The sequence below is a fragment of the Aphelocoma coerulescens genome, assembly GCF_041296385.1.
Source record: "Aphelocoma coerulescens isolate FSJ_1873_10779 chromosome W unlocalized genomic scaffold, UR_Acoe_1.0 ChrW_unloc_scaf_1, whole genome shotgun sequence".
NCBI classification, from domain to species: Eukaryota; Metazoa; Chordata; class Aves; order Passeriformes; family Corvidae; genus Aphelocoma; species Aphelocoma coerulescens.
Window position 1 is genome coordinate 10,104,261 of NW_027184080.1, and position 27,585 is coordinate 10,131,845.

General features: G+C 47.3%; 1 protein-coding gene across 3 annotated transcripts in view; it reads right to left on the bottom strand.

The window, feature by feature from the left end:
• The window catches only part of LOC138102699 (creatine kinase S-type, mitochondrial), a 125,520-nt gene that overhangs the window by 17,518 nt on the left and 80,417 nt on the right, over positions 1 to 27,585 (bottom strand). Inside the window, exon 10 of one of the 3 annotated variants that reach the window (XR_011147481.1) lies at positions 6,016 to 6,202. Coding sequence is in view for 2 of the 3 variants with exons in the window: in XM_069000437.1 (XP_068856538.1) it covers positions 26,709 to 26,828 (120 nt within the window). In the remaining variant the exon portion in view is untranslated. Of the gene's footprint in view, positions 1 to 5,781; positions 6,203 to 26,606; positions 26,829 to 27,585 lie in introns of those variants that run through there. The other 2 variants (XM_069000438.1, XM_069000437.1) reach the window with 2 other exon arrangements.

Here is a 27,585-nt window from a genome sequence, read left to right on the forward strand (position 1 = left end):
CCGCTGTTTGGGTCGGCTCTCCCCTGCTGAGGAGGGAATGCTTCTGCCACTTCCTTGTGGCTGACCCCGTCCCTTCTATCCTGGGGGACCCCTTGGGCCCTGCAGTTTATCCCTCTGGGGGCGTAAAAACTCTGCCATCACCTTTGCCTTTGCTTTCACCTTTTCCTCATCCCTTCTTACATATGCTTTCTGTATCTTTCTAACGAGTTTATCCAGGGGCTTATTCTGCCCTTCCTCTAGTCCCCCCCGCTACTGCTGGTGGGTACTCATTCTCCCACTGAGTTGGGGAAACAGGGGTTAAGTAAATTACTAAAGGGGCTGATTGCTAAAACAATGCATATAGTTTGCCTAAAATTGATTATCTTTGTCAAGTAGGAAAAGGGAGGATACAAGACTATTGATAAGGAGAAGCAACAGTGATGAAAAGATCCTGCTTTGGACCTAGGAACCAGCTCAAACCAGCCTTGGGGTTTGAACTTGAGCCAGAGACTCAGGGAGCATGTGCAAGGAAGCAAAGTGAAAAGTTTAAAGTGAGGAAGACTTCTTATTTCATCTGACAAAGACTTCTTACTTCATCCCAGAAACCCCTGCACAAGGCACTGCACAAGCGCAAGCCATATGGAAATGACTTTGGGCTTATTATAAAAAGAAGTGAGGCTAGGCAGAGCTAGGAAATGAATATGTCTAGGCGTATTGGGAAATTTAATGAATATGCAGCTTGTAACTCAATATATATACCAAGCCAAATGGTATTGCAGGCTCGCATGCATTTGGTGGAGTAATCCACATCCGCCCCAGCGCTGGAATAAACATACCTACTTTACAACTTATTTCAGTAGTGGAATCTTTTCCACGAATCACCACAGCTCAAAATCATTCATTTCTCCAGTGAACCAAACAAAATCCTTAAAAGAAAATCCTAATCCTTCCACGTAGGTAGTAGTTTGGTCCAAAATACTCATTACTGTTTACCTCCTGTGAGATAAGAATTAGGAGAAATGTAAAGCAGGCACCAAACTTGAAAGAATATAAAGAAGTTTATTAACAGACCTAAAAGAGGGGAAAAGAAAAAATAAAATCATACCACACCTTCAGAACTCTTCTCCTCCCCTCACCTTTCTCCCTTCACCCACTGACAATGTAAAAAGACAACCCTTGAGATGTTCAGTCTGTGTACCACTTCCATAATAGCCTTTGTTGGGGTTTTAGTTTAGTCCTAGTTTTTTTCCTGTTAAAGGAATTTTTTCCCATATGCATGTTGCTAGGGGACAAATGGCCATACTTAAGAGAAGACAAAAGGGCCTGGCTAGTCTTTTGTTTGACCTGAGTGTGGGGTCAGTTCGCTCTCAGCATCCCGAGAGAGAAGCTGCAGAGAAAGGAGCTGCTGGGTTTTTTTTTTGTCTGTTTTTCTTTCTGCTGGAAACAACGCCGGGATCCCAAAGCCACTTTTCCCTGCCCTGCTGGAGGCCGGGCTGTGGCCGCCCTGCCCCGCTGCTGCTTCGAGCCTTCGCTGCGTTGTAGCTGTGCTCGCCCTGCCTGCCTGGACCTCCAGGGGGTTCCCCTTTTGCATACATCTCGTCTGCCACCCAGAATTTGTGCTTTTGCCTGCCGGTCCAGCCTGCCGTTCCAGCCTGCTGTTCCTGAGAGTCCGGGATCGGCTGCCCAGCAGTTTGTGAAGCTTTTGTTCCATCCTTCCCCGGGATCCCAGGGCACCAGTGCCACGTGCTCCCCGAGCTCGCTCCAGAGCGCCCCTGCAGCCGTGGGGGAAGTGTTCAGTTCATTTAGGAAGAGGAGTCTCTCTCGCCCTTGCTATGGAGAAATTATCACAAGACAGCCGCCCGGGTTGGACCTCTGCTCGCATCACGTGAGAGTCCCTTCCCATGACTTGCAGCTTTTCCCACAACTGCTTTCGAGGGTCCAATCTTGAGCTACTGGGGTACAATTTAAGGTTGAGCCGTTCAGAAACAAAAGTTCTCTTCACCCATCTCTGGGAGCATTTAATCTCTAAGAATAGAGGCCCTCCTCCTTCCCTGGGAGCAAAGGGTCTTCCTCATCTTCATCTCTAGGACTATCTCTGGGAGCATCTCTAGGAACGGAAGTCTTCTTTCCGATTGGAGGAAAAGCCCTCATCTCTTCCATCTCCCTGTTAAAACTTCTCATTAAATTACAGCTGCTTCAGCATCTGCTTATCTCAGCGCAGGTGCTTTTGCTCAAAAGTATAAGTTGAATGCTCCACCCCCCACGCCTTCATGAAATTACAACGGGTACTCTGATACATCATAGCTTTACAACAGAATTTCAGCTTTAAGCATATCCTCTTTCTCCTCCCTCAGGATTTCAACTCTTCTTTCTTTACTTAATGTCTGCAGCACTTACAGCACTAAAAGGGTTAATCTCACCCAGGCCTTGCAGCTGGAATTTCACTTATTGCTGTTGGTCACATGATCTTTGCCGGATAGTCCTAGAGATGAAGATGAGGAGGACCCTTTTGCTCCCCGGGGAGGGCCGCTATTCTTAGAGATTAAATGCTCCCAGAGATGGGTGAAGAGAACTTTTGTTTCTGAACGGCTCAACCTTAAATTTGTACCCCAAAAAACTTCAAGAGTGGACCCTCGAAAGCAGTTGCGGGAAAAGCTGCAAGTCATGGGAAGGGACTCTCACATGATGCGAGCAGAGAACCAACCCAGGTGGCTGTCTCGTTGTGATAATGTTTTCATAGCATGGACAAGAGAGACTCCCCTTCCTAAATGGACTGAAGAAGGTTATTATGGAAGTGGTAAACAGACTGAACATCTCAAGGGTTGTCTTTTTATATTGTCAGCGGGTGAAGGGAGAAAGGTGGGGGGAGGAGAAGAGTTCTGAAGGTGTGGTATGATTTTATTTTTTCTTTTCCCCTCTTTTAGGTCTGTTAATAAACTTCTTTATATTCTTTCAAGTTTGGTGCCTGCTTTGAGTTTCTCATAATTCTTATCTCACAGAAGGTAAACAGTAATGAGTATTTTGGACCAAACCACTACACTAAATTGGTGTTTCTGCCCCGTTCAAACTGAACCCGCTACAACATACAATCTGCATTTCTCGGATATTCCTTCTTCCTCCTCCTCCTCCTCCTTGTGCTCACTCTCCTTACTACACATCATATACCAGAGTCGGTCTCTGTCCTGCCGTGGTGTCCAAACATGGCTCTTCCCCCCCGGCGCTCCCAGTGGGGCACGTCTGGCAGCACTGCAGCTTGCTGGGGCATCCTGCAACCTCATGGGGCCAGGGGCGACTGCCGCCCCTGCCTGGGAGTGGCGGGGTCAGGCACTGCCTAGAGCTGAGTCCTGGCTGCCCCACAGCCCCCACAGGCCCCCAGCCCGTGCTCCCGGTCCCGCACGTCTGCTCCCAGTCCTGCCTCTCCTTGCATCAACCATATTTCTCTACCCTTCAACTATTTTTTTGTTTTCTCAACATATTAACACTATTTGTCCATATCCTGCTGCCGAGACTCTTTCTCGACTCCCCTTGTTGCCCCCCCCGGGCATGGATTGTCAAGACCCCTTCTCGACTTTCCCTTATTGGCCTATTTGGGCATCCATGTCTTTAATTACCTCTGGGAGAATGTGTCAACCGACTCCACATTCTTCCAATGGATTCTTCGGAGATATTTTGGGATCGTCATCCCTTTTGCTGGGGCCTCTTCCCGGCTTTACCTGTGTTACCTTCCATGGGTGCCCTCCCAGGTTTACTCCCCTGTCGGGGTCCCTCCCCCGCCATGTAGCCCTGGGAGCCCTGAGGGGAGGCACGGGGTTTCCCTGCCCCTGCTCAGCCTCGTTCCCCATTGGTTGGTTTGTGCTCCCCTGCGAGGGCAAAGGAGCTCGGGTCCCGACTGTAACAGTTCCTCGGCAGAGCCCCGGCCATGCGGCTGGGGAAATAAACATCTCTGAAACATCTAGCAAGAATCTGTCTATATATATTTCCTTTCCACGGGACTCCTGGTTTGATATAGGCGTGTTGCAGTATCCCCACTGTAACATATGGTGAAGAATTGAGGGCAGAACGATCCCCGATCCCTAAGCGACTGATTTGTGTGAGTAAACCCTGGAAACTTTGGATTCCTCTTCTTGGTTTTGTTTTGCTATTCCATATCTGGACTATGGAAGAATCGTGGGAAATGGGGCTCTCTGAGCCACAGAAAAAAATGTATCTAGAAGTAAAAGGAATCCTTGAACAACAAAACAAAAAAGTATTGGAACCGGGAGATCTTGAACACTTTTTTATCTGGCTTTTCAAAGAGTTCCCCTATATTTCTCGAGACTTACTTTTTGATATCAAACCTCCTGGATATTATCAGGAGTGTTTCTGGAACGAGATCTGCGATAAGCTAAGGGATGGACTAGCGATAGAAGCTCTCTGTGGATCCTTTATAATCAGTGACGCTCTTCAGGAGCATTTGTATGGTCCCATTACCCCTAAAGCAGAAGATCATACTTCTCCCGTGGCCGAGACCGCGTCGCAGCCACCCCAGGAGTGTATGACTGCAGCCGTGCCAGAGGAGGTGCCTGCGCTGGATGTGCCCGGCCCCCTCGGGAGCGTGCGCCTTATCGCAGACCCCATCCCTGTCTCGGGGTCCCCAGCCACCCGGCCGCGAGTGAGGGAGCGACGCCGCAGGCGCCATGGGTGCCGTGGGCCACAAGCAGCCAGGAACCGGAGGTCAGCGTGGAAGCCCGCTCTGTGCATACGGCTCGGAGAGCCCTATGCAGGGAGAAGCGGCGATTTCCACAGCGACACGAGAAGCCGCGCAGCGCAGCGCCGAGCCGAAACAGGGCCGCTCTCAAAGCAGCGTGGAGTCTGAGGAGCGGAACCACTCACAGGGCACGGAGCCAGCGGCGATGGCAGCGCGGGGCCGCGCAGAGCCCAGACACGCGCCGGAGCAGGGCCGCTCGGAGGGCGCGGAGCAGCCGCAACGCGGGGGCCTGACCGAGACGTCGGAGTCGGCGAGGCGGCGGCCACGCGGGACCGGCACCCACGACAAACACGCAAGCATGTGATGGAGACGTTCTAGCAACGAAAGTCACAGGAACTGTGAAATGGTACAATGTAAAAAACAACTATGGATTTATAACACGAGATGATACAGGGGAAGATTTATTCATCCATAGAACTGCCATTAAAAGGAATAACCCTAAAAATTACCTGCAAAGTGTAGGAGATGGGGAAGTTGTTCAATTTGATATAGTTCAAGGAAAGAAGGGTTTACAAGCAGCGAATGTTACTGGGCCTGGAGGTATTCCTGTCAAAGGCAGCCTTTATGCACAAAATTATAAACACTATCCATTCCAGCAATTTCCCTACCCACAGCCTAATTTCCCCTTTTACCCTATACCCAATATGAACCCTTTCCTAAGTTTACCCTATCCCCAGTTTATTCCTAATCCATTTTTCACCCCATGGCTTCCTTATACAATTCCATTTTCCTACAACTCATCTCCGATGCCGATGGGGGGATGAAAAGGCGACGGAAGAGATTGAACCCTCTCCTGCCTCAGTTTCCCCACAAAGCATGCTCAGAGAGTTCTGTCTCCCTTCTGTCAGCCGTAAGATGTTCCAGAGAATCTGTTTGGACATTTAAAGACTCAGGAGGGTGGCTTGTTTTGTTTTGAAACAGTTCTTGTTATGGTTATCCAGTTGTCTTCATTCTCCTTTTATTAAAATAAAACGGGTGAAATGTCGGGGTCCCTCCCCCGCCATGTAGCCCTGGGAGCCCTGAGGGGAGGCACGGGGTTTCCCTGCCCCTGCTCAGCCTCGTTCCCCATTGGTTGGTTTGTGCTCCCCTGCGAGGGCAAAGGAGCTCGGGTCCTGACTTGTAGAATTCCTCGGCAGAGCCCCGGCCATGCGGCTGGGGAAATAAACATCTCTGAAACATCTAGCAAGAATCCGTCCGTATATATTTCTTTTCCACGGGACTCCTGGTTTGATATAGGCGTGTTGCAGTATCCCCACTGTAACACTCCCCAAAGATCCCATTGTACTCACCGGTGAGATTTTCAGTGGTCCTTCCCTGTGGACTCTTCACGGACACCCCTGGTCTGCCACTCGCCTGTCTCCTGGACAGTCTTGGGAGCCCAAACGGCTGCTACCAAGGGGACCTGGTCACTGAAACTGGGTGAGGCACGCCTTCAGCTCCGCTCGCTGCCCACCACCCCCGGGCGGTTGCAATCTCCTGGACAAGAGCCCCCCAAATTGTCAGGAAAATTAATCCATAAACACCAGAGGTTTATGTCCAAAAAGGAGACAGAGGAATCCTGTAACTTTATTTGAATAAAGGGAGAGGCCATGGGGCATTCCCCTGGGGTCTCTCAAATCGTTAGAGGAGGCAGCCTCCTTTTTATCCTAATTTCCCGGCTGCATTTCCCTCTCTCTTTCCCCATTGGCTGAAATACTTGAGAGGTACAGACTTCCCAAATCGCCTAATACAGCCCCCCTTCTAATGTATACCCCCCTCCCATCCCTTTTTCTTTTCCTATGGAATTTATGGTTCTTTCCATTGCTTCTTTTGTCTCTCAGTATCTCTTTACCTATCAGCAAACCCACAGCTTGTTTGTAAAGACAAATCCCTCTCACTCCTTTCATCAATCAGTGGAATTCCTCCCATTGTTTCTTCCACCTCTCAGTATCAAGCTTTTACCTGTCAGCAGGCCCAGAGCTTGTTTGTAAAGACAAATCTCTCGCATTCCTTTAAAGAGGGACCGAGTTCTTACAAAAGGACAATGGATGGCAGCAAAGACTGTGAAATAGTTAACTCATGCTTATAATAATTTTTTAAAATAGGCGTGTTTTATGTTACTGGTTTCTTTGTCTGTAAAATGAATATGTAACAGCCTTGTAAATATAAACTGCATTAATTTATCCAGTTGTGGGGAGCATTGATGGAAGGAAAATCCCCAGTGCTTCTCGGACACCTCTAATAAAGAATGCCTGCTTAACACTGGTCAAATGATGGTGTTATTTCTATGTTTCACCATCTTGTCTTTGTTCTCCTGGGCCACAAGGAAATTCCCAGGCCAGTGGCAGCCATCTTATCTTTGTTCCAGGGGGGCTATGTAAAACCTTGCTTTTTGTTGATTAAACCATTTCCCTCTTCTGTACAATTTTCATTGTGTGTCTCATTCCATTGCTTTGTATTTTTAGTAAATTGTTATTTTAACTCATCATCTCTGCCTCAGTTTGATACTGTCCAAATGTCAGGCATCCATGAAAGTCGCTCACTTGCCCTCTCCTGCCACAGCTGGACAGAAGAGAGAAAAAAAATTAAACAAATGGTTCATGAGTTAAGGACCGGAAGAAAACACTCCAAGGACAAAACAGGCTCAGCTTAGAGGTACAAAGTGAATTTATAACTAACAAAATCAGAGCAGGATAATGAGAAATAAAATAAACCCTTAAAAACACCTTTTCTTCCCCCAACCCCTCTCTCCCTACCAACAGCTCAAGGAGACAGGGTGTGAGGGTTTTGGTCAGTTCATCACCCAAGGTTTTCTTCTGCTGCTCAGGGAGAGGAGTCCTTCTCCTGCTATGCCATGGGGTCCCTCCCATGGGAGACAATTCTCCATGAACTTCTCCAGCATGGTTCCAATCTCATGCGCAGCAGTCCTCCCAAAACTGCTGTAACATGAGTGCCTCCCATGGGCAAACAGTCCTCCCAAAACTGCTGTGGCGTGGGTCACTCTTCCACCAGGTAGAGCCCTCCAAGGACAGGCTGCTCCAGCTTGGAAGCAGGGGCCCCCTCTCTCCACCAGGTCTTCCACTGGATCACAGCCTCCTCCAGGCATCCACCCGCTGTGGCATGAGCACCTCCCCCACGGGCTGTGGGTGGATCTCTGCATCCCCCGTGGACCTCCATGGGCTGCAGGGGGACAACCTGCTTCACCATGGTCTTCACCATGGCCTGCAAAGGCATCTCAGCTCTGGTGCCTGGTGCACCTCCTCCCCCTCCTTCTCCACTGGCCTTGGAGTCTCCATGTTGTTTCCCTCACATGTTCTTACCTCCTCCTCTTCTCTAGCTGGAATTAACTGTGCCCCCACTTTGTTTTGGTTTCCTCCTTAAATATGTTATCACAGAGGTGTTACCATCATCCCTAATTGGCCCAGGCTTGGCCAGCAGCATGTCCATCTTCAGAGCCATCAGGGATTGGCTCTGCCAGACATGGTAGAAGGTTCTAGCAGATACTCACAGAAGCCACTTCTGTGGTCCCCCGCTACCAAAAACCAGGCCATGCAAACCCAACACAATCTCTCATTTATTGTCCTTCCCTTTCTGACAGGGGAAAGGGGCGTGGCTTATTTGGCATTTATTTCCCCATTGGTTGTCAAAACCAACACATTTATTGGGGCCCAATGTACGGCATGAGAGATAAGTTAAAATAACAATTTTGGCTGAAGCATTTGTACAGAACTCCCTGGTCAACATGTTGATCAGTCTGTTCATGGGGGTGTGGCACCTAACTTTGTACATGTGTCTGTCTATGTGGAACTATTTGCCCACCATGGTGCTCTTTTTCAAATCAGGGAGAGGAATCAAGATTGTTTTGTTGATGCTGATGCCTTGAGGTGGCCACCTAAATGCATTTTGTGATATCAGTTTATAGAATGATAACATCAAAGGCAATGAAGATCATTTGGGAGGTGTATTCATTGTTGTTTGCCCATCCTGGTCTGGGCTGCTACTTCTGGGGGTTTGTAGTGTGTTGACCTTGGCTGGGTGCCAGGTGCTCACCAAGCCCCTCTATCACTCCCCTTCCCAGCCAGACAGGGGAGAGAAAATAAGATGGAGAACAACTAGTAGGTTGAAATAAGGCAGTTTACTAAAGCAAAAAAAGAAAAGCAAAAGTTTGTGTGCATATAAAGGGAAAAGTTAATCTCTACTTCCCATCAGCGAGCAATGTTCAGCCACTTCCCAGGAAGTTGGGATTCAGCATGCGTAGCAGTTGCTCCAGAAGGCAAACATTGTAGAAAAACAAATGCCCCCCGTTCCTCCTCCGTCCCTTAGCTTTTATATCTGAGCTGACATCATATGGTATGGTATATCCCTTTGGTTAATTTGGGTCAGCTGGACTGGTTGTGTCCCCTCCCAGGATCTTTCCCACTCCCAGCCCCTTGATGCGGGGGGGAGATGTTGATAGACAGTGCTGATGCTGCACCAGTGCCGCTCAGCAGTAGCCAAATCACTGGTGTGTTACCCTAATCGCTCTGGGATCTTGGAGGTCATCACAAATCGGCCCAAAGGTGAAAATTTTGTGCTATCATCAGAAGAGGAAGAAGAGTGGGTGGCATGTGCTTAGGAGGCCCCACCATAAAATTTGTGGGGGTGGCTGGACTGATGGCAGAAGGTAAATTGGCAGCTCAGAGGAAAACCCATCTGGTCTGCTGAATTGTGGCAAGACATCGCTGCCCAGATAGAGAAGTTGACCGTGAAAGTATGTCATGTAGATGCACATGTACCTAAGAGTCAGGCTAACAAGGAACATCACAACAACAGAAAAGTAGATCAAGCTGTCATGATTAAAGTATCTCAAGTAGATCTGGACTGGCAACACAAGGGTGAATTATTTATGGCTCAATGGGTCCATATCACCTCCCGTCATCAGGGAAGAGATGCAACATACAGATGGGCTTGTGATCAAGGGGTGGACTCAACCGTGGATGCTATTTCCCAGGTTATCCATAACTGTGAGATGTGTGCTGTGATCAAGCAGGCCAAGATGGCAAACCCTCTGTGGTATGGGGGACAATAGTCAAAATATAAATATGGGGTGGCCTAGCAGATTGATTACATCACAATCCCACAAACCTGCCAAGGCAAGCACTATGTGTTGACAATTGTGGAGACAACCACTAGATTGCTGGAGACACACCCTGTGCCTCAGGCCACTGCCCAGAATAGGATCTTTGACATTGAAAGGCACGTCCTGTGGCAGCATGGCACCCCAGACAGAATTGAGTCCAACAATGAGACTCACTTCAAAAATAGCCTCATAGACACCTCGGCCAGAGAGCATGGGATTGAGTGGGTGTATCATATTCCCTATCATGCACCAGCCTCTGGGAAAGTTGAATGGTACAATGGACTGTTAAAAACCACATTGAAAACAATGGGCGGTGGGACCTTTAAACATTAGGATTTGCATTTAGCAAAGGCCACCTGGTTGATTAACACTGGAAGCTCTACCAATGGAGCTGGCTCTGCTCAGTCAGACGTACAGTAAATGGAGATAAAGTCCCTGTGGTGCATAGGAGAAATATGTTAGGAAAGACAGTTTGGATCAGTCCTGCCTCAAGCAAAGACAAAATCATCTGTGGGATTCTTTTTGCTCAAGGATCTAGGTGCACTTGGTTGGTAATGCAGAGGGATGGGGAAACATGTGGAAGATGTGTACCTCAGAGGGATTTGGTTTTGGGTGAGAACCATCTGTAATGTTTGTGTGGAAAACCATGCTATGAAAAATCAGTGTCCATAAAGGAGACAGAGTCCTACAACTTTATTCAAATAAAGGGAGAGAGTGTCTACTGAGGCATACCCCGTGGGGTTTCTCTCTCAAGGTTTCAGAGGACATAGCCTCCTTTTATCCTAAACTGCCTCCTTTTAAACTCCCGGCCACATGTTTCCCTCTTCCTTTCCCCATTGGCTGAGGTACTAGGAAGGTACAGCCTTCCTGAACCACCTACTACATATTCCCCTTTTAATGTGTCATTTTACCCCAAAGTTCAGAAGTTCAGGCTATCTGGGTTCTGCAATAGACTTTGTGTGGACCCATTTGTCTATTACCCTAAAGTTCAGGAGTCAAACTCTCTGGGCTCTGTAACAAACTTGTGGCTTGAGGTTGGTAGAGACATTAAGACCCATTTCAAAGACATTAACACCCATACTGAAACACAGGACTCCTTTAACATAAGCACCTTAATATACAAGCACCTTAGTATAAAGTATAGACTAAGTGTTAGTTGCTATGCTTAACCGAAACTGCTTCTACAGAACAAGCTGCTTTTGCAAGACAAGAAGCCTAGCCCTGGAAGGGGCTATGATAAGAGAATACTAGATGCTATGCCTAACTAACTGCTCTTGGAAAAGACAAATCCGAGTGGACTAAGATAATAAGAGAAAGGAATGCGAGCTAATGTGTATGACTAACAGCTTTTCTAGGGTTTAGCCCCTGTGGGCAAAATGATAAGAAGGAAGAGGCATGCTAACCACTGTAAGCAAGGGAAGCTAGTTTTAATGGAAAGCTGTCGCAAAGGGTAGAAAAATGCAATTTTTATATGTAATAGAGAATAAGAACATAATCAATACACAATTCTAGATGAAGTATAACTAACAAAGTGTGCAATAGTAAAATTAAGTGTTTATTAGCAAAATAGGTGTGTGATGAATGTATTAGATAAGAATAGCATGTCGTGTTTGTAACCCTAAGAGCAGGAAACCACAAGTTACGTAAGACCCCAACCCCTAAGACTGTAACTTTTAGATAAATGAACAAAAAGGGCGGATGTCGAACTTGTAAACGTATAAATAACCTCTGTAAGATGAACATGGCGGACGTGCATATGGAGGTGTTAACCCCTGCATGCTCCCCCAGCCGGGCCAATAAAGGTGTGCTTTACTTTACAGTACCTTACAGTGGAGTAGATTCCTTTGAATCAATACCCTCACCCATCAAATTGTTTGTAAAGACATTAGCACACATCTTTTCCTATCATGTTGAATTGTATATGTGATATTGGTTGTTGAATAACACTGCCACCATATGTCATAAAATATCCTGGACAATGAACATGGACTGCTCAAGTTACACCAGTGATGGACTAAAATGAACTCAACAAACATCTTGGGGGGGATGGTCAGTGACTACTGAAATAATAACTGTATATAGTTATTTCTTTGTATATATATATACAGTTGAAAGGTATAAAAACTGGGTATAATTTGAATGGTACAGCATATGGGGTGGATAATGTCCTGGGTCTAAAGACAAGGGAGTGAAGCTTTCAGAGGTGTTTATTTGTGGAGAGCTTATCTGAGGAATGGTTGAGCACGAGAGGACATGATAAGATAGAGCCTTGCGGAATGCAAGGTCAGTTTATCTTAGGAAAAGTGGTTTCTTATCAGCAGGATATGTAACAGGATACAAACCAGCCAGCCCCGCAGAAGGAGCAGACTGGAATGTGGAAAGGCGTGTTGTTCCCACGAGAGAAGATGACCAATCATGAGCTCAGCTTTTGCAATATGTATGAGCTGTTTAAGTGCTGTATAAGTATGAGATGAGAAGACAATAAAGTTGAGACTAGCTGATCATGAAATCATGGTGCGTGTCTCCCGCGCCTCTCCCGACATCTGACGCCCGAACAGAAGGCATGTCCCTGACCCCCCCCTACCCCCACTTCCACAAGGAGAGGTGTGTTGGGTTCAGGTCCCGCAGCTAGATGGACGGCAATAAGAGCGGAGGACAACTGCGTTCCCGTCTCCGTGCCCGAACGACCACACCGGTGGGTTCGCTGATACATGCTGCCGAAGCCTGGAGGGGCTAGCAACGGTACCGTAAGTATGGATAGGCAAGCAGCACAGGATTTATTTAAAGCCTTTCTTCTTAAGCGTCACTTTAAAGCTTTTAACTTAGAAAAAGACCTCCCTTCCCTACTAACTCACGTGCGTTCCTATGGCTTCTTTGCTGACCCCCACAGCATTCACGAATTAGTAGAATGGCGGAGGTACGGGGATCAACTTTTTAGCCTTGTTTTAGACGATGATAAGTCAGCCAAGAAAATAAGCAAACTTTGGAAAGCAGTTCATAATGAGCTACTGTTAGTGCAGGCAGAGAAGCGAGCAGTCGAAGGTATCAAGGCTGCGCACTCGCGTAACCAAAATTATGACTCCTCAGTTTACCCCACGGCCCCTAACCCCCCCGCCTTTGCCGCTGTGGAGATTCCGCCACAGCCACCGCCCACTGACAGCCAATCCCCTGCGCCGTCTACCCCCTTGCCAGCAACCCCGCCTTCCGCTTCAATCACCGCCTCTGCATTAACCCCCTCACACCAGCTCCCCCGCCTTCCGCTTCAATCGCCGTTTCTGCATTAACCCCCTCATGCCCGCCGCTGCCGCCCGACCCCTCTAATGCCACAGAGCCTGTCCCTGGGGCAAAATCTGACCTGGCGGAGGCTATGGCAGCAAGGAGGAGAGAGTTGTGGCAGGCTCTTGCCCGAGACGGCATGGAAAGGGGAGATTCCGAGCTCCTGGCGGCTGCACAAGAAGCGATGGCTTTCCCTGTCGTTTTCACTACTAATGCGCAAGGGGGCCAGAATGCGCAGTTTGCCCATCTCGACTGGAAACTCCTGTCCCAGCTGAGAGCAACAGTTGGTAGCTTTGGGGTGTCTAGTGAACCAGCTAAGCAAATGTTAGATTATCTTTTTAATGCCCACATTCTTCTGCCTGTCGACATCCTGGCCATCACGAAACTCATTTACACCCCTTCTCAGAGATTGCTTTTTGAGGCAAGGTGGAGAGAGGAAGCGGCACATAGCGCTAATCTCCCCAGACCCCAAGGGGACCCCTTAACAGGCCTTACTGTAGACAAGCTTATGGGACAGGGCCCGTATCTCAGAGTTGAAGCTCAAGCTGGACTAGGGCCGCATAAACTTAGGGAGGCTATGGCAGTAGCTAAGAGAGCAATGGATAAAGTCAGGACATCGGGAGGGACCCCCCTATATATGAGCATCAAGCAGGGTCGTGATGAATCGTTAAGCTCCTTTGTTGATAAGGTTATGGATGCTATCTCTAGGGCAGGGACACCCGACCATATGCAAGATGCCATTTTAAGACAGTGCATTTTGCAAAATAGCAACCCTACCACCAGGTCTTTGATTACCTCTATACCTGGTGATTGGACCACTCAGGCATTACTAGATAAAGCTGCAACCTTGCCCACAGGTGCTCAAGCCTTCTTAGTCCACGCATTAGAGAAGCTGGGGGAGGGATTGAAGGAACAAGCAGCTAGTGCTCAGACGCAGGTAATGGCAGCCCTTGCTCCCCTCCAAGCAGCAGCCACGCGCCCCCGGTTGCCTCAAGGGGGAAACAGAATGAGATGCTATCGATGTGGCCAGTCGGGCCACATTCGTCGGGAGTGCTCAGCATCCGGAGTTTGGTGCAACAAATGCCAATCCAACCCGCATAACTCGAATGCCTGCCGTAACAAGAAGCAGGGAAACTCCCGGAGCAGCGCGTCCAGCAGCCGCGCAGGGACACAAGTAGCAGCTGCAAACCCTTGCCCTGCCTCCAGCCAGCAACAGGTGGCAGCATCGGTCTGGACTTGGCAGCCTCAGTAGACTGTGATCTCCTGACGTCTGAAATCCATAACATCCCTACAGGACTCACAGGACCCATTTGCCTCAATGGTACACCAGTAGGAAGCTTGATTCTTGGCCGATCATCTGCCACTGCCCTAGGACTATTCGTTCAACCAGGCGTGGTGGACGCTGACTCACAGGGTGATATCTTCATACTGGCTTATACTGTTCATCCACCTGTAAGAATTCCCAAAGGCCAAAGACTAGCTCAATTTGTACCTTTGCCTCAAGCCACACAAGGCATGCAACCCTTGCAGGCTCAACCAAATGCTCATACAGGCTGCGGCTCAACTGGGGAACTAACCTTGCTCACCATCGATCTTAATAGCCGTCCACGGAAGCCGTGTGCCCTAACCTATAAAGGAGAAACAATCACGTTACAGAGCCTCCTAGACACAGGGGCAGACTCCAGCATTGTCGATGTGAACACATGGCCCTCACATTGGCCTCTTCTGCCAGCAATGACAGCCATCACTGGTGTCGGAGGAATGAAACTAGCACACAAATCTCCGCTGATAACTGTAGAAATTGAGGGCAAGAAAACTACCGCAACTTTTTCTATCGCCCCTCTACCCCCCACAGTTGACTGCCTCATCGGAAGAGATGTATTGGCCCAAATGAGTTTTGTGCTTACCGATGATCGCCATTTCTGCTAAGGGCCGTTGCTTGGAATTTCCCGCTGCCACTAAGATGGACTGACAATAACCCTGTAGTGGTTAAGCAATGGCCTTTAAAGTGGGAAAATCTGCTTCAAGCACACACTCTAGTCAATGAGCAGCTTCAACAAGGACATCTTAAGCCGTCGACAAGCCCATGGAACACCCCAATTTTTGTCATCCAAAAGAAGAATGGCACGTTTCGTCTGCTACAAGACCTTCGAACTGTCAATGCTCGTATGGAGCCTATGGGAGCGCTGCAGCCAGGACTCCCTAATCCAGCAATGTTGCCACAAGATTGGCCTCTTCTTATTATCGACTTGAAAGATTGCTTTTTCACAATTCCACTACATCCAGATGATACGAAGCGATTTGCCTTTTCATTGCCTGCTCTTAATCGTGGTGAACCAGACAAAAGTTTTGAGTGGACCGTATTGCCGCAGGGAATGCGCAACTCTCCCACCATATGTCAATTGTATGTCGATGCAGCATTGCAGCCACTGCGACAAAAGTTACCTCAGACCATCATTTATCATTATATGGATGATATTTTGTTTGCGCAGAAAGAGCCTTTTGACCAAACAGAAATTCAGCTTATTACCTCCTCTCTTCAAGAATGGTCTTTAGTAATAGCTGCTAACAAAATTCAAATATCCTCCCCGTGGAAGTATTTAGGATGGGTCATCACCAATCAAAGAGTGAAGCCTCAAAAACTACATATCCAAGCCTCAATCACCACTTTAAATGACGCTCAAAAACTGTTAGGTGATCTGCAGTGGTTGAAGCCAATAGTAGGAATCCCCAATGTTCTTTTAGATCAGCTCCGTCCCTTACTAAAAGGATCAGACCCATGCGCACCGGTACACCTAACGCCGCAGCAGCAAGAAGCTCTACAACAAATCACCACCTGTATCACAGACGGTTTTGTTTCGCGTCTTAATCCAGACATCCCCCTCTCTCTTACTATTTGGAATTCTGAAACTCACCTCCTCGGCGCAATTACGCAGCTAAAGAAAACGGGGGAGCTGGCCGTTTTAGAATGGATATCACCACAGTTGCAGCAACGAAAAACTATTACCACAAAACTTGAAAATTTGGCTAATTTAATTAAGAAAGGACATTTGCGCATTTTGGAAATTGGAGGACAAGAACCTGAGTGCATCAATCTCCCAATGGAAAAACCTGCCTTGGACTGGTACTTGCTAAATTCTTCATTACTCACGGAAGCCCTGTTGTCCTCAGGAGCCAAAATTCAGACCGGTCCCCTGTTTCCCAAGGCATTACAGTGGATAGGAGCATGGAACTGGATTTCAAAACCCTTGCGAGAAGATAAGCCTATCCACAATGCCATTACTGCATTCACAGACGCCGGAAGAAAGACAAGGAAAGCAGCCGTCGTATGGAAACAAGACCAGCAATGGCGTCAGCATTTAATAAACACCTCGTCAGATGATGCCCTGCAAACCTTAGAATTACTTGCAGTCGTTTGGGCAGTAACCCACCTCACAGGACCCTTAAACGTAGTTTCGGACTCGCTGTATGTAGTGGGCGTCGCCTCAAGAATTGAGGATGCAGTCATTAAGGAAGTACAAAACAAAAGGCTTTATGAACTCTTTCTGCAACTAAAACGCGCCCTAAGAGAATGGTCACACCCCTATTCCATTCTCCATATTCGCAGCCACATGTGGAATGAAGGCCTGGGTGAAGGAAACGAAAGAGCAGATAAACTTGTCTCGCTTGCCCAAAACATTCTCCCGAAACAAACAATGGCGCGAGAAAGCCATGCTATTTTTCATCAGAATTCCAAAGGCTTGTCAAGGGAATTCGGTATCCCAATCGAAGAGGCAAAAGCCATAGTTAAAGCGTGTCCCGTGTGCAGTTTCCACAATAAGGGGCTAGGTTTGGGAGCAGGTGTTAACCCCAGGGGCCTAAAGGCTAACGAAATTTGGCAAATGGATGTCACTCATGTCGCTAGCTTTGGACGGCTAAAATATGTTCATGTTACTATAGACACCTATAGTCATTTTATGTGGGCAACTGCTCAAGCAGGAGAAACAGCCAAACATGTTGAACGCCACATGAATAGCTGTATTGCTATTATGGGAGTCCCTATAACAGTTAAAACAGACAATGGGCCCGCCTATTGCAGTACGCGGATAGCCAGATATATGACCCAATGGAATATTATCCACAAAAGGGGAATTCCTCACTCCCCCACGGGTCAAGCAATTGTGGAAAGAGCACACGGTACATTAAAACAATATCTAGAAAAATATCCTGACACTCCTAATACCCAAGACAAGCTACTGAAATGCTTATTTGTTCTAAATCATCTTTGCATTTTTGGAGATAGACAGTCTCCTCCTGCCATAATCCATTTTACCCCACCTTCTAATCCGCAACCAGAAGTGTGGGTCAGATATAAAGACCCCCAGTCAGGATTATGGCAGGATCCAGCCAAAGTTTTGTACTGGGGCAGAGGTTATGTTTGTGTTTCTACCCCGACAGGACCGCAGTGGATCCCTGCCAAATGGACTAAGCCAGCTTATACGCAGGGACAGTCCGCGACAGAGGAAGAAAAGACGACTCCAACAGGTGGTCTCACAAGTGCTACATAACACCGAAGAGGAATTCCATACTAAATTTCTAGTAGACTCTGAACGGGAAATTGAAGAGTCCCTCATTCCCCGATTATACGCGGACTTTTTGCCACATTGCCAACGCTCATGCATTGTTTGTTATAGTCGTTGCCATTTAGCTTGGGTTAGAATTCATTGCGGAGGTTGTAATTTACAGTGGTGGATCTTTCAGCGACAAGTGTCCACAGAGTTATGGTGCCTCAATTGTGAGTCTCAGTGGAATCGAGCATCAGCTCAGGAAGATCTTGGTAAACTAACGGGAGTACCTCTAGATCAGAGTTTAGCGTTACGAGAAAATATTGAAGACCTCCACCTAAGAGAATTGCGGTGGGAATTAAAGCATATTGCGGAGAAAATACTAGCTAACAAACGTTCCGCTATCCTAGAAGCCCGTCGCAAGACAGGCCTTGATGTCCCAGAGCTGTGGCAGGTTAAACCCCGTGACTGGGACAATGTGTGCCGCCGGTATACTCGCCGTATTGGGTCTTCTAAGCGTCCCAGGCACTTTGGCCCTCAGGCACAGTTACCCTCCTAAGCTATTCGATCCAAGGCAAAATGTTTGGGTATCTTTGGCACACGAATTAAATACAACTACGTTCTGTGCCAGCTTAGCTACCCCAAGTACTCCTTTTCTTACGTGCCTAATAGGAGTACCCCTAACAAATACAACTTGGCTCCATTTCAGGTCAGCCGCCAATGATACAGGGTTCCAGTCAGGCCGAATTACTGGCAATAACATCACTGAAAGTTTCGAGCAGTATGACATTTGGGATGACCGCCTCCCATTTGGGCCTGAGCCGCAAGAGATTGAATTGATTGATTCTTTAAACGCCACTATTTGCTTTTATATAGATAGCAGAAATTCACCCTGCTCTGAGGGCACGCATACCAACTGCTGGAAAAATGTATCTACTCCTACTTGGTTGTCTCCCATAGGGAACAGTTCAGAATGGGAAAAATCGTGGTGCAACCACACTGGTAGGACACAGGAAAAACCTGCACCTGGCACAGTCTTACCCAGAAGGCTGCCCCCTGGATATTTTCTAATTTGCGGAAATCGTGCTTGGTCCGGCATCCCTACCTTGCCCGTTGGCGGTCCGTGTACAATCGGACAGCTTATTTTAGCCCTTCCACAGCACCACCCAAATAGAATCCACCCCACCAGATGGCGCAGAAATCTATCCCAAACCCTCCAATCAAATTGTGATGATGAATTGACCTTGTGGAACAAGTGGGAGGTAATTTTTTCATCATTATTTTTGCCCGGAGGGGCAGCAGCTCGGGCTCATCGCAATATAGAGAGATTAAGCTGCTGGGTAGTGAAGCAAGCAAATGGAACAAGTAGAGTACTGTCCGCGCTTGCAGATGATTTAAGCACAGTCCAACATGCTGTATTACAAAATAGAGCTGCTATTGATTTTCTGTTGTTAGCTCATGGACACGGGTGTGAAGAATTTGAGGGACTATGCTGCATGGATCTAAATGATCATTCTCGCTCTATTCATACAGAGATTCAACAGCTTATAAATCACTCTCAAAAAATTAAGGAAGATACAGGTTTCTTTGGCCTAGATGGGCTGGTCAGTGAACTGGGATTGGGTGGTTGGGTAAGAAGCACGGTGAAAACATTGTTTCTCTTATTGATCATGGTTTTAGTAGGATTAGCCCTGTTCAGTTGCGCTCTAACTTGTATCAAAAGTGTACTGCTAAAAACAACAACTCTGAGCATGATAGCGCATAAAGAAAACGGGGGAAGTGTGGAGAGCTTATCTGAGGAATGGTTGCGCAGTAGAGGACATGATAAGATAGAGCCTTGCGGAATGCAAGGTCAGTTTATCTTAGGAAAAGCGGTTTCTTATCAGCAGGATATGTAACAGGATACAAACCAGCCAGCCCCGCAGAAGGAGCAGACTGGAATGTGGAAAGGCGTGTTGTTCCCACGAGAGAAGATGACCAATCATGAGCTCAGCTTTTGCAATATGTATGAGCTGTTTAAGTGCTGTATAAGTATGAGATGAGAAGACAATAAAGTTGAGACTAGCTGATCATGAAATCATGGTGCGTGTCTCCCGCGCCTCTCCCGACATTTATTCAATACCATTTTTTACGCCATAACCATGAGCAAGGGGGGGGGGGAAGGTGGCCCGGAAGGGGGCAGTTTCCAGCAGGTTAGTGATAGGAAAGGTTCGTTGCCAATGTCTTTACAAACAGTTTGATTGGTGAGGGTATGGGTGTTAACATCTTTGAAATGGGTCTTAACTCACTTCAAGCAGCAGGTTTGTTACAGAACCCAGACAGCTTGACTCCTGAAATAGACAAATGCGTTGGCACAAGCCTGAGTTTCCGAACTTTGGAGGAAAATGATAGGTTCAAGGCGGGGGATTATGTGGTAGGCCGTTCAGGAAGGCTGTACCTTCCTAGTACCTCAGCCAATGGGGAAAGGAAGAGGCCAACATGCGGCCAGGAGTTTAAAAGGAGGCTGCGTCCTCTGAAACCTCGAGAGAGACCCCACGGGGTATGCCCAGTGGACTCCTTCCCTTTATTCGAATAAAGTTGCAGGACTCCTCTGTCTCCTTTTGGACATAAACCTCTGGCGTAGTGAATTTTTCCGAACAGTAGACTGACACCGGAAGCAATTTTTTTTTTGTTGTTTTACCCCTTTCGCAGAAGGGGTGTGGTGCTGTGCCCCTTTAAACAGAGAACGGAAACGCAGAGGACCTTATTTGTTTTCTCTGGGTTCCCGAGGGAGTCACCTCGAGCAGGTCCCAAAGCTATAGCCTGCGAAGCTGTATTTCGCAATCGGGTGCTGCTTCGGAAATACCCGCGCCGCCGCTGAGATAGACAGGGAGGTGGGGGGGAGAGAAAAGGCGCCTGCCCCCTGCCGCACCGCAGTCTACCGCTTTCTGCATCCACGCCGCAGAGAAAGAGAGCCTGTGCTCCTGCGCTGTCATTGTAGGAACCAGCATTTCAGCAGTGCAACCCCCGAGTCGAACGAACTAGCTCTCCAGGTTTTGTTGTCCCCGTTTGTTTTTCCGTTGCTCCCAGACGGCGGGGTGGGGGTGGCATGTGAGGGAGGGGAGGGAAGGTTGAGCTGGGACACCCTCTACGGCACCTTGTCTTTGTTCTCCTGGACCACAAAGAACTGTCCGGGGGCAGCAGCCCTCATGTCTTTGTTCTAGGAGGACCACATGGGCTGACCGGGAAGCAGGAGCCATTCTGTCTGTTCCAGGGGGGCTACGTAACACCTTGCTTTTTGTTGGTTATAACAGTTCCCTCCTCTGTACAATTTTCTTTTAATTGTACGTGTCTCATTCCATTGCTTTGTGTCTTTAGTAAATTGTTCTTTTAACTCATCATCTCTCATTTATTGTCCCTCCCTTGCCGACAGGAGTTTGGTTCCCCATTGGTTGCCGAAACCAACAGAGTTCTTAAAAGAATTTGTCGGCATCATCGTTCTGGCTAGGAGGTCTATAGTAGACTCTCACGATGACATCTGCATTATTTCTTTGCCCCTTGATTCTTATCCAGAGGCTCTCAACTGTGCCACTGCCAACTGTGGGCTCCATACATTCTAACCCTTCTATTACATACAGTGTCACCCCTCTGCCTCTTCTGCCCTGCCTATCCCTCCTGAAGATCCTGTAACCATCCAACAGGGCACTCCAGTCACAGGACTCATCCCACTTGGTTTCACTTATACCAATGATGTCAAATCTCTGGGACTGGGCCAAAGCTTTGAGCTCCTCTTGTTTGTTCCTCATGCTGCATCTGCTGGTATAGAAACATTTCAAGTGTGGTTCATTGTAGCAAACACCTTGTGAAGCACATTGAAGGATCCCATTAGTAGTTGTTTCCTCAAGTTTTGGCACATCATTCCACTGCTCATCACTGGCCAGCCTGGTATTGTCCCTTTCCCCCTTCCAAGCTAGTTTAAAGCTCTGTCAATGAGCCCTGCTAGCTCCTGTGCTAGAACTCTTTTTCCCCTCTGAGATAGGTGTATACTGTCAGGTGACAGTAGACCAGGTGTTTAGTAGATCCTCCCATGGTCAACAAACCTAAAATTCAGAGCACCAACCTCAGAGCCATGTATAGACCTGATGGATCTGCCTATTCCTATCAATATTATTCCTTGTTACTGGAAGAATCAAGGAAATCACTACCTGTGCTCCTGATCCTTCTACCAATTGTCCCAAGGCCTTGAAGTCTCTTTTGATTGCCCTTGGACTTCTCTTTGTTATTTCATCACTGCCAGTTTGAACAACCAATAGTGGATAGTAATTAGAGGGCCTTACTAGACTGGAGAGTTTTCCAGTAATGTCCCTTATCCATGCCCCTGGGAGACAGCAGACTTCCCTGTGAGTTGGGTTCGGTCTGCATATTGGGCCCTCTGTTCCTCTTAGAAGGGAGTCTCCTATTACAACTATTCTTCTTAACAGAGGAGGTCTTGATGCAGGGTACAGGTAGTGTTGTTTTAGGAGGCCCCACTATCCCAGAAGGACCTTTGCCCACCTCAGTAGTTCCAGAGCTTCATACCTGTTGCAGAAGGTACCAGTCCTACTTGTCATAATCTGAGAAGGAGGAATCTTCCTTCTGGTATGTGCAGTGGCCTGCTTCCAGCCTTCATCTTTAACACACCCTTGACTAACAGTTCCCTAATTACCCTGCAGGGTTCTGAGTCGACCTGCTTCTTCACTACAATGGAGGTTTGAGACTCCTGAGAGTCTTGAGACTAGCATCTCTGAAAATAATCAGTCTATCTCCTGCTCATTCGCTTGAATATTACATAGCCTGTCCACTTCTTCCTGTAGCTCCTTCACCTGGTGTCTTGGGAATGGTTTCTATCCCATATTCATTTTTTTGTTTGTTTTGTGTCCAGAAATGGTCACTACCCCCACTCTCCCACCCCTGGCTTTACTTGCGTGGGAGCCCAGAGCCAGTGCATGCTGCGCTGGGAGCCTGCCGCACCCCCCCCTCCCCGCCAGGTCCACTCACTCTGCACAGCCCAACCCCTGGAACCAGCCATCGCTGGTGAGCTATCCAGGGGAGTGATTCCCTGCCGAGCCCTGCTGTTCTCTGCCACTGCTTCAGGGCTTCTTGCTACACTTTAAGCCTACATCCGGCCACCCCGCGGCTTCTGGCATAGCCCTGGAGTTTCAGCTACATTTTGTTTGCCACCCCCAGGTGTGCCCGCCTGTCTTGGGGTGACTTTATGTTGTATCCCATATCACTGCCCATGCCCAGAAATTAGTATATATGCCTTTCTATGCCTTTAAACTGAGCCTGAGAGGGGGAAGGAAAAACTGAGCAAAACTTCTTCAAAGCAGTTTTGCAGCTTTGTTTTCATGTTTTGAGGACACAGAGATACAGACTCCTCTGGCTTCTAACAGCAGTGTCAGGAGCGAGAGGAAGCAGTTTTGTTTTCCAGCCAGCTTTTTCTCCGGAGAGACACTGAGAGTTGAACTTGATTTTCTGGAATTTTGGATTTTTTCCCTTTTTCTGCTGGACTGCTTCAATATCAGAACACATCGGGAGGACTTTCCACCAAGCACAGAGGGCCTGGCCCTGGGCCAAGCCCCAGCTCCGAGGAGGAGGGAGACCAAAGGGAGGACTCTAACACTTTCCCAGGTTTTTCTCCACAGCGAAAGATTTTATTATTTAGCATTATTATCCTTTTCCTGTGTGTTTGTTAAATAAATAGTTTTTATCTCTTTTACTTTCCTTCGAGGAAAAAGTTTATTTTTTCCCGAACCCGGTGGGGGAGGGGTGGTTGTAACCTGCCTTCTCTCAGAGGATATATTTCTAAATTTGGCCAAACTGGCACACCGCCTCTGCTGTTCCAGCCTGCTACTCCGAGGTTCCTGCTACAGCCCATTTCACCATCTGGAGGGGCACTGAGTCTGGCTGCCCCTGGGGGTTTGTAAAGGAAGCCCCTTTTCTATCTCTCCCGCCGGCTCACCCACCATTACTGCATAGAGAGAGGTGGCTGAGCTCATGCCACAGCGCCCCCTGCAGCCACGGGGGAATCATTGCACCTGCTCTGCCCAGCTGGGAACCAACAGCGCCCCTGTTGGCTGTGACCATAACTACACCAAAGGGAAAAGTGCTTGACAGCCAAAAGAAGGCTGTTGGTGGGTTTCTGGTTTTGTTTGTTGTTGTTGCCGTTGTTGTTGTTGTTTGTTTGCCTTGTTTATATATATATATATATATATATATTCTAGTAAAGAACTGTTATTCCTTTTCCCATATCTTTGCCTGAAAGCCCTGTAATTTCAAAGTTATAATAATTTGGAGGGAAGGGGGTCATATTTTCTATTCCAAGGGAGGTTCCCGCCTTCCTTGGCAGACACCTGTCCTTTAAACCAAGACACCTGGCTACACAGCTCCTCAACCACAGCACACCTTCTGCAAAAGGACTGTTTGTCAGCTCCAGCCTCACAAAGAGGCATCAGGCAGTCCTGGAAATCTGTGACCTGGAGAGCTGCATCTACCATTAGCAAGTCTGGCTGGCTGGAGGATTCTGACATGGCTGGTTCAGTGACTCCTGCAGCTACATGAGATTGAGCTTTACTGCATGTCAACACCATAACTGAGGAAGCTTGAACTAGTATGCTAACAAGACTGGGGCTAAAAGGATCTCTTTGCTCTTCCTTATCAGCTGCTGAGTCTGTTTGCTGCCTCTATTGGCTGCTCAGAGATGGTCAGAGAGGAGCTCTACCTCCTCGCCCTACCATGTGAACTGCCACGCCACGCCCTCACTGACGTGCTGAGCTCCTTGGAACCATTTAAATCTCCCTTGGTTGCTCCGGGCACTGCTCCCTCCTCACCTGGTTGGCTGCCAAGAGCTTCCAGGTCCTGACGAGGCTGGGGGCTGCTGCTCGGATGTCCCTGAAGTCAAGAACCCACCTGTACAGCTCAGTCTCAGTCCCCAGACTTTCCTTCAGTCACGGCCACTTGTTTGTTTGTCAGGTCTGGATGTTTTGCTTGTTGCCTCACCCTTTTCCTTATCCCATTTTGACAAGGTTCTTGATCAGATAATCTTACTGAAATAAGTATTCTCACCTTCCTCATATCCTTATCAGTTAGTGTAACTTACCAGGTTTGGTTCTTGCTATTGCTTCACTTATTGTCTGTTGGTCAGGTTTGTATCTTCTATGTGTTTTTCCTTGCTTCCCTCCTTTCTTTTTATCCCCTTTTTCATTAAAAAGATCCTTGACTAGATACCCTTAAGGGACCTGTGGTGGATTGACCTTGTCTGGACACCAGGTGCCCACCAAGCCATTCTATCACTCCCCTTCCTCAAATGGACAGGGGGAGAAAAAAAATATGATAAAAAGCTTGTGGGTCGAGATAAGGACAGGAAGATCACTCAGCAATTACCATAAGAGGCGAAACAGACTTGACTTAGGGAAATTAATTTAAATTTATTGCCAATCAAAGGCCAGAGTAGGATAATAAGATATAAATTTTTTAAAAATCTTAAAACACCTCCCCCCCCCTTTTCTTCCTGAGCTCAATTTCATTCCTGAATTCTCTACCTCCTCCCTCTAAGCAGTATATGGGGACAGGGAATGGGGGAGCCTGGAGCACCTCCTCCCCCTCTTTCTTCACTGATCTTGGTATCTGCAGAGTTGTTTCTGTCACATATTCTCACTCATCTCTTCTGGCTGATGTTGCACAGAACCTTTTTCCCCTTCTTAAATGTTATCACAGGGGTGCTACCACCAGTGCTGATTGGCTCGGCTTTGGCCAGTGGCAAGTCTGTCTTGAAGCTGGCTGCAACTGACTGTCAGACATGGGGGAAGTTTCTGACATCTTACAGAAGCCATCCCTGTAGCTCCCCCCACTACCAAAACCTTGCCATGCAAATCCAATACACGAGCGGATACCTTTCTCTTCTACATAGCCTTACAGATACTACTCCCAGCTCAACAGCAACAGACAGCACATTCACCAGAGCATGTTTTGATTTTTTTCTTCTGATAAAAACTGATGTTTTGAAAGGTTACTGTGAAACACTGAATATATTACATATGCCAAAGATTAGCAAAGGGACTCTAAACTGTCTGCTATTTTTCCAAGCTGCTCACCACATGGAACAGTGGTGAGCACTGAGAAGATTTTACTCAGGGTACTGTATCCCAGTATATCCTGGGCACTTGGGTGACTAATGCTGGAGCCTGGTCCCTATTACTGGGGACCAAAAAGCTGCAGGAAAAGGCTGGAAGAGGTCATGCTGGGCAGGTTTCTGTTGGATACAGAATATCAGCAAACTGATATTTGTTACTTCTGATTTTTGGTTCAGCTTGCTGCAGTCTAAGGCCAGAGGTGGTACCTGAGGAAAACACCTGAAAGCGACCTGGTGAACTGGTGAACTCTCCACCAGGGCTAAGAAAGTCTGAGGGTTTGGGATGACATGGTAAAGAAGTTCGTCTGCAAACCAGTCCTGGACAGAGAAGAGACATCTCCCATACAGAGACACCAATGGGTTCCAGATGACAGGTCAAGTGGTGGACTTTAGATACTGAAGGCATTTGCAGCTACTTGCTGTAGTTAACTTTTGAACATGGTGTTGAATGCTGAAAAAGTAATGAGCACTTTGCAAGCACCCGCCTTTCAGGCTGAGAGGTTTTTGTACTCTGGACAGGCACTCAAGAGAAGTGCTTCTGTGAATAAAACTCAGATGCTCAGAAGTCTGCATAAATATGGCCATAAGTGTACATACAAGCTGGAGTTATGTATTCGTGCCTTTTGCATTATTCAAGTAATACTTTCCTTATCATCAGCCAAGAAAGAAAGGTTCAAAGCCTAAGTAAAGGTTGCTGAGAAGACAAAGGGGAAAGGGAAGCAGTCCCTACAAAGTGGTTGTCCTACTAAAGCTGGACTAAGACTATTTTCTGTCAGTGTAACCAGTCATCTAGAGAGATGTTGAGTATCAGGCAGTGTTTTATTAAACAAGGTATTTATATAGAGATATACAGAGGTGCCTTTCTGTCAAAATGGCAGCCATATTTTTTATCATTAACAGCTATCAGCTGCAAGATCACTTCCTGCCAAACTGAGGTAACGGTGGTGGTACTTTAATGTCTTGACCTCTTTCCAGTTTCTTCTCACAGTCAACTAGATAGTTGACTCCATCAATGACAATCTGAACTAGTTCTACCTACAACAACAAGAAAAACAATAATAATAAAAGATTTAGGCAATGCTGTTAATAGAGGAAGGAAAAAATTGGCTTGTATGGCAAAGACTGCAAGTAAAGCTGGACCCAAGGAGGGTCATGACCTGGACACAGAGATCACACATGTGACACAGGAAATATGGGTCATGCATTGGTCAGGTGGAAGCCCATAGTAATTCCCTTCTCCCTACCCCTTCTCCTGTTCATGCTGAGCTTAGCCTTCTGACATTAGAAATTTTCAAATAGTCCCTTAATTTCCACCAAATTCTGCTCCTACAAATATCCCTATATAAATAGACAAACAGAAATGCTTAAATAAAAGGTTTAGGCATGAGTTTAGAGACCTATTTCAAATGTTACCACTGAGAATACATGATGCCAAGAACTACAGCATGTTAAAGCCATGGGCTCCCATTTGCTATGTTCTCACAATTTACATATTAGAACAAAGAAAGTGAAAAGGCAGTGCCATGGATGTTTAGAGTCACTGGGCAGTTCTCTCTGAAGCAACAAATGCCAATGTAAGTAAAGAGGTTCTGGTGTTTTGCCAACAGCATCTTGTGAGGTTTGGATTAATGCCTTTATCCAAAAGTGTTTGGGCTTAAAAGCTATGGAACATTGGTCTGACATTTGGTAAATGACTGTGAAAAAAGTGGGATAGTTGTATTTTCTTGATGGATAGTAATGAGATATATGAGTAATACTGAAATGACTTGAAGAATCATGCAGAGCCCTCCCT